Source organism: Primulina tabacum, chromosome 13 (assembly GCF_025594145.1).
Source record: "Primulina tabacum isolate GXHZ01 chromosome 13, ASM2559414v2, whole genome shotgun sequence".
Taxonomy (NCBI): Eukaryota; Viridiplantae; Streptophyta; class Magnoliopsida; order Lamiales; family Gesneriaceae; genus Primulina; species Primulina tabacum.
In genome coordinates this window covers 31,047,397-31,054,579 of record NC_134562.1, presented here as the reverse complement: position 1 = coordinate 31,054,579, position 7,183 = coordinate 31,047,397, and the positions used below count along the sequence as shown (strand labels likewise).

Below are 7,183 nucleotides of genomic sequence, written 5' to 3'. Positions count from 1 at the left end.
GTATGTACTTTTGGGAGGAACACACAAAAAGACAAAACTAGCTGTTGCATCAATTGGTTCAGGAGAAGAATTAACGGTGTTATGGCATAGAAAGCTCGGGCATATGTCAGAACGAGGGTTGAAAATTCTCTCAGAACGGAAGCTGCTGCCGGGACTTACAAAAGTGTCACTACTCTTTTGTGAGCACTGTGTTACCAGTAAACAACACAGATTAAAGTTTGGCACTTCAACTACCAGGAGCAAAAGCATATTGGAGCTGATTCATTCGGATGTTTGGCAAGCACCGGTTGTATCCCTAGGAGGAGCGAGATACTTTGTCTCGTTCATTGATGATTTCTCTAGGAGATGTTGGGTGTATCCAATCAAGAAGAAATCAGATATTTTCCAGATCTTCAAAGATTTCAAAGCGCGGGTTGAACTTGATTCTGAAAAAAAAATCAAGTGTTTGAGAACTGACAATGGAGGAGAATATACCAGTGACGAGTTTGATGCATATTGTCAACATGAGGGCATCAAGAGACAATTCACGACGGCTTACACACCTCAACAGAATGGAGTAGCGGAGCGGATGAATAGAACCTTGTTGGACAGAACAAGAGCTATGTTGAGGACTGCGGGTCTAGAAAAGTCATTTTGGGCAGAAGCAGTCAAAACCGCTTGTTATATTATCAATCGTTCTCCTTCAGTGGCGATTGATCTGAAGACTCCGATGGAGATGTGGACCGGGAAGCCGACAGATTATTCTCATTTGCATACATTTGGAAGTCCTGTGTACGTTCTGTACAATGAGCAAGAAAGATCGAAGTTGGATTCGAAATCCAGAAAATTTATCTTCTTGAGTTATGCTGATGGAGTAAATGGGTTTCGCTTGTGGGATCCTACTGTTCACAAGCTTGTCATCAGCAGGGATGTTATCTTCGAGGAAGATAAAGTAAAGGGAGACAAAGGCACATTGAATTCAGAAACTACTATATTTCAGGTGGAAAATAAGACGGACGAAGGTCAGGTTTCTTGTGAAGCAGTACCAGAACACGAAGAACAAGAGCATGTTGAGTCTGAGGTTTCCAATGTGAGGCAGTCAACTCGAGACAGAAGACCACCGGGTTGGCTTTCAGATTATGTCACTGAAAGCAACATTGCATATTGTTTATTATCAGAGGATGGTGAGCCATCGAGTTTCCACGAGGCTACTCAAAGCTCGGATGTATCCTTATGGATGATAGCAATGCAAGAAGAGTTGGAGGCATTAGACAGGAATAAAACTTGGGATCTTGTTATACTACCACGAGGGAGGAAAGCCATTGGAAACAGATGGGTCTATAAGATCAATCGTGATGGCAATAACCAAGTGGAGTGGTATCGTGCTAGGTTGGTGGTAAAAGGGTATGCTCAGAAAGAAGGCATTGACTTCAATGAGATATTTTCTCCTGTGGTTCGACTGACAACAGTCAGAATAGTGTTGGCATTGTGTGCGGTGTTTGACCTACATCTAGAACAGCTAGATGTAAAAACGGCATTTCTTCATGGAGATCTTGAAGAAGAAATCTATATGCTCCAGCCAGAAGGTTTTGCGGAAAAATGCAAAGAGAACTTGGTTTGCAGGTTGAACAAATATCTGTACGATCTCAAACAGGCGCCGAGGTGTTGGTACAAGAGATTTGATTCCTATATCATGAGCCTTGGATACAACAGATTGAGTGCAGACCCTTGTACGTATTTCAAGAGGTCTGGTGATGATTATATCATTTTGCTGTTGTATGTGGACGACATGTTGGTAGCAGGCCCCATCAAAGATCAGGTCCAAGGATTGAAGGCACAGTTGGCTAGGAAATTTGATATGAAGGACTTGGGACCAGCAAACAAGATTCTAGGGATGCAAGTTCACCGAGATAGAAGTAACAGAAAGATTTGGCTTTCCCAGAAAAATTATTTGAAGAAAATCTTGCAACGCTTCAACATGCAAGATAGTAAGCCAATTTCGACCCCTCTTCCTGTTAACTTCAAGTTATCCTCCGAGATGTGTCCTAGCAGTGAAGCAGAGAGGATAAAGATGTCTCGAGTACCGTATGCATCAGCAGTGGGAAGTTTGATGTTCGCTCTGATCTGTACAAGACCGGACATTGCTCAAGCAGTGGGAGCAGTTAGTCGGTATATGGCGAATCCTTGACGAGAGCATTGGATCACTGTTAAGAGGATCCTTAGATACATTAAGGGTACCTCAAATGCTGCATTATGTTACGGAGGATCAGATTTTACACTCAGGGGCTATGTCGATTCAGATTATGCAGGAGATCCTGATAAGAGGAAATCTACTACTGGTTATGTGTTTACACTTGCAGGGGGATCAGTAAGCTGTGTTTCAAAACTGCAGACATTTGTGGCGTTATCTACAACAGAGGCAGAATATATGGCAGCTACTCAAGCTTGCAAGGAGACAATATGGATTAAAAGGTTATTGGAGGAGATCTGACACAAACAAGATAATGTTCCTTTGTTTTGTGACAGTCAGAGTGCCTTGCACATCGCAAGAAATCCAGCCTTTCATTCCAGGACTAAACACATTGGAGTACAATTTCACTTTGTGGGGGAAGTAGTAGAGGAAGAAAGCGTGGATATGCAGAAGATCTATACAAAAGATAACATAGCTGATGTTCTGACCAAGCCAGTGAACATTGAAAAGTTTGAGTGGTGTAGATCCTCAAGTGGTCTAGCGGAAACGTAAGCAGCAGGGAATGACAAGATTGAAAGGATGTGTGGAGATGTGTTTGATTCTCAATCAAATCTCCAAGTGGGAGAAATGTCGGCAATAATTATTGTAGGGACCACATGCTTTGGTGCCTTCTTTGAAGAGAAAAAAAAAACGTGGGTTGCTATTTCGAAGGAAATTTCGTGGAAGATGGAAGACGCGTTTTATACGCGTCTTCACACGGTCAAGGGGCTCTATAAATAGAGCTCCCTCCTTCATTCTGAAATCATCCCTTCTTCGAGTTTTCTCTCATCTTATAAGCATTTGAGTGCTTAGTTCTATAATATTTGTGAGGTGTTTTGTTCTCCTGTATTAAGAGAGTGTGTGTTCTCTTTGGAAACACAGTGAGTGAGTTGTACACCACAAAATATTATAGTGGAATTCTTTTCATCTTGCCCGTGGTTTTTACCCTAATAATTTTTAGGTGTTTTCCACGTAAATTTCGGTGTCCAGTTTATTCTTTATTTTCGGGTTTTATTATCTCAAATTCCGCACGTGGGACCAACAATCGACACCGACTGGTCTTCGAGTGGGTCTGTCTTGGGGGAATAAAGGGAACTAATGACCACAAGCGAGGACATCTTGTCCGCAGAGTTTGGAGTGTTCATATTTTATTGACCAGACATGAATGGAAACATGTGTCAAAGTGAAAACAACATTTATGAATACAACCATTAGTCTATTTGGTCAATACATAGCTTGGGGTAGGGGTCCAAATTTTGCATGAATAAACCTTCAGCTGTCAATTTTTGTGTTTAGCCCAAGAAGGTTCGTGTATTTGATAATCCAAAGTTAACACCAACATCCACCTTTCCAACGTTACATATAACTGACAACTAAAGTTTTCGACGCGGCGACAATGGCTTTGTTAGCGACTTATAAACGTGGTTTCCGTGTTACTTACCAGAAGATTCCTCCATATCTAGGAGCCCATTTGGTGTGCAAATGTTGAACATTACTGGAACAAACAATCAATCTGAAAACAACATATGTAAGATACCAATATGCATGATGAGTAGGGAAAAAATTCATTATGAGCCAGATTTTATGACTGCACGGTAAAATATCAGGTGAAGCAGATAGACTAGTTGGTAAAATTTGGAACGCTTGGCCCATTCTGTTTAGCCAGATGGTTTGATCAAGATTCTGTTAAATATCAAACAATACGAGGGGGAATACATAGTGGTAGAGTTATTAGTGGAAACCTTCCAACTTTGGAATTTTTGAATGTTATGACTGAACTGGCTTTAGGTTCTATTACATGCAACATTTTGTACAGAGGAATTATACCAGTGAAGAAAGTAAAAAGAGCCGGATATGTAGACTATGAGGCTAATTTTCGATAATTTTGTTGTTCCGCAGCTCGAGAATTTGGTGCATCTGATATCGAACAGAATATGTGAATGAAAGAGGTAACATCGAGTCTGCTTTATTTCAAAAAACCAAGAGAGGGGAAGTAAAAGGCCATAAAAAGTTGGGACAAACTCCTTTCTCTCTGTTATGTGAACAATGAGGGGTTTTATATCAATGATACAACCAGTGAAATGAAAATGCAATAGTAATTCATACACTTAAAAAAGACTCACAGTACATAAGTAACGGTACAATTCTAAATAGAAGTCAATTCTAAAGAAGAAGGATCACCCAATTAAAGTACTATTTCATGTAAAGATACATTATAGCAGTCAGCTGAGTTTAAATATGCAAATCAAATTGCCTTGCAGAGTATGGCATCACGGAGCAGGCGTCATTTCTGGGAGATGTTTAAGTTTTGGGATCATCATGCTGGAGATTTTCACTGGAAAAGGGCCACGAACAGTTCATTTCAAGAGAATTCGAATCTACACCAATTTGTAAAGATGACAATACCAAAAGGGCTTTTGTATATTTTGGACAACACAGCTTTGCGTAAGCAACATGAATGACAAACACGGGATTGAGGAATAAGTAATCTAACAACTAGACAAATGAGGTGCTTGATCCATATGCTTCAATTGGGTAACATGTTCAGCTGAACTTCCAAGGGAGAGGATGAGTATGGATCAAGTGTATCGAGAACTGTCAACGATTATAGACACTTTAAGTGATAATTAATATATCACTACCTCAAAGTCTAGAAAAATTCCACAGGATCAAGCGTTATAAATCCTACTTTATAAAAAGACCTGCAGCTAATTGACCCCAATTTAAATACAAGCGTGTTGCAGCGCAATAAAATGAATCACTTCAAGTAAACACTACATTTTTCAATCTAACAGCACCAGATATACCTCATAAAACTAGCCAAACCACCAAGAAATGATTCAGAAGCAAAACTTAAGGTTACAACACCCTAGGAATCTAGGACATACAAGGAAATACAAGCTTCTAGATCACAGCCTTTGAGATCATCAGTCTGAGCACTCTCAAAAGCCTTTTTGCACTCTTTTTCGCCCCCTGTAAAAAGCAATAAGAGGAATTTCAGTCCCAGTAGCCAGAGTGAGTTCCAAATCAGCAGACAATATCTAACCATCAATTCTCAAAGTCCTGAATGGCTTGCTAAAGAACAAATTTAAAGTACATTACTGAAATTCATATCAATCTGAAATGATAAATAAATGCTGGCTTGAACTCTCTGTAAAGCTATACGGCCCAAACAAATAACTAAAAGCTCCATGACATTTTCTATCCCCATAACTTTCAAGTCCACCCTCAGTTTCAAACATAATTATTTAATTTGATTTGATCAGCTGATTTTCCATCCTGTAGATACAAGATCATACTATGATTGCCAAGTAAAAAGCTAAAGCACAACTCTTTTTTGTCCAAAGGCATCGATCAAACAAGAAATACGACTCAATTAGTCCAAAACTATAGAAAATGTAAACCATAAAGGAAAATACTTCAACAACAAGAGACAAAAATCTATGTTAGGTTACAATTAAACTACGAGTTTCTTTGAAAATCTAAGCAAGAAACTGAAATCAAACATGAAATGCGGAGTAACTCAATTTTACATTCTCATTGGGCAAATATTCACTATCAATCAGCCCAACTGAACCCTAACAAAAAAACCGCAATCTTTACCGGAAGAAAACAAGAAAAACCCTAAAAGTGATTTAACTTCACCTATCGAAGGATCGAAAAAAGCTGCCACATCAAAGGGAGAATGTTTCCACTCATTTACAATAGCGGTCGGCCTTCTTCTTCACGCGATCGTCGAGGGCCTCCTCAACGGACTTGGATTTGGCATTAGGGTCGTACCCGAATTTCTTACATTCGACGGGGAACAATTCATCGTACTTCATCTTCTTCGCCGCGTCGATGGTGTACACCTCCCCCGCATCCGGACCCGGATCCAATACATTCAAATTCGGGTCATCAGACAATACTGAGTCGTCGACCAGGCTCTTCTTGTTCTTGTTCTTCTTCTTCTTCTTTTTCTTCTTGTCTATGGCTTTGTCTCGGGTGGCGAGTTCGCCCCCTTTGAAAGCGAGCCTTCCGCCCCGCACCCTCTCGTAGGCCTCCGACATTCTTGAAGATCTTTGAAAATTGATTTGGGGTTGGGGTGTATCATATCTATTTCATCTCATCTCACAAATATGTAATAATAATTTCTTTGATTCACAATTATTTCAACCTAGTTCGACTCGATTTACGTTTGGAAAAATGATAATTTTGGTCTCATTGTTTTCCAAAAAAATTACTAAAATTAATAAAACATTGAAAATACTAATGATTTAAGTTACATGCGTGACATCGTTCGTTAGCTGTCACCGTAAAAACCAATGAAGCAAACGATTGAATATTATATCATTCAAAGATCATTTGTGACAATCTCGTGCCGATCCGTCGATTTTGGAAAGACAACACTGAATGTTTTTTATTGTATCTAGTACGGTCTCCATCTCTTTTTCTTTATAGGATAAGATAAAGAGTCACAATAATAAGATAAGAACATCCAAATATGCGTTTCGGTCGACGCTGGTTGTAAAGGCATTGCCTTGAACCAGCCGATGGATGACACATGACAAGTATTTTCCGTTTGAATTTGAGCAAGTTGGTCAAATCTTAAAAAAAAAACCATTCACACATGACAAAATATCAATAGATCAGAGTAGTGCTCACAAAATAGTATCGAATGAACCAAAATATGCATACGAATCTAGAGTTTACTTTGCCGTTTGAAGTCTATTTGGCAGTCTGAAGCCCTATAGTTGAAAGATGATGTATATGCTCACTTTCTGAATTTCCATTAATTTTATAAGTGGAATTTGTGTATCAAGTAGATTGAGAGAATTGATTACAAAATAAAATATATAAATAGTTAATATGATATAATAATATATGTTGTATTTTATTTAGCACAAAAAATCATGTGATACTGTTTCACGAGTCAATTTTAATAAGACAAATTTCTAACTCGACTGATTTATGAAAAAAATATTATTTTAATTT

At 38.9% G+C, this 7,183-nt stretch overlaps 1 protein-coding gene across 3 annotated transcripts; it reads right to left on the bottom strand.

Moving 5' to 3' along the window:
- Positions 1–4,264: 4,264 nt before the first annotated feature.
- On the bottom strand, positions 4,265–6,438 carry LOC142523368 (uncharacterized). 3 transcript variants are annotated; one of them, XM_075627144.1, is made up of 3 exons: positions 5,913–6,438; positions 5,098–5,182; positions 4,265–4,544 (listed from the first exon to the last, which is right to left on the bottom strand). In XM_075627144.1, the coding sequence occupies exons 1-3, from the start codon at positions 6,256–6,258 to the stop codon at positions 4,511–4,513; spliced, it is 465 nt and encodes a 154-aa protein (XP_075483259.1). In that variant the 5' UTR covers positions 6,259–6,438; the 3' UTR covers positions 4,265–4,510. The 3 variants fall into 3 exon arrangements, 1 of the variants encoding a protein (XP_075483259.1); XR_012814631.1 differs by lacking the exon at positions 4,265–4,544 and having other exon boundaries at positions 4,882–5,182; positions 5,813–6,425; XR_012814630.1 differs by lacking the exon at positions 4,265–4,544 and having other exon boundaries at positions 4,882–5,182; positions 5,855–6,423.
- Between the last annotated feature and the right edge of the window lie 745 nt (positions 6,439–7,183).

Bases quoted from the DNA above. Each gene is read 5' to 3' on its own strand.
- LOC142523368 (XM_075627144.1), bottom strand. From the start codon at position 6,258: ATGTCGGAGGCCTACGAGAGGGTGCGGGGCGGAAGGCTCGCTTTCAAA. The intron at 5,183-5,912 runs GTAAATGAGTGG...TGCTTTTTACAG, and splicing joins GAAGAAGGCCGACCGCTATT to GGGGCGAAAAAGAGTGCAAA. The intron at 4,545-5,097 runs GTATGTCCTAGA...GCCCTTTTCCAG, and splicing joins CTAGAAGCTTGTATTTCCTT to TGAAAATCTCCAGCATGATG.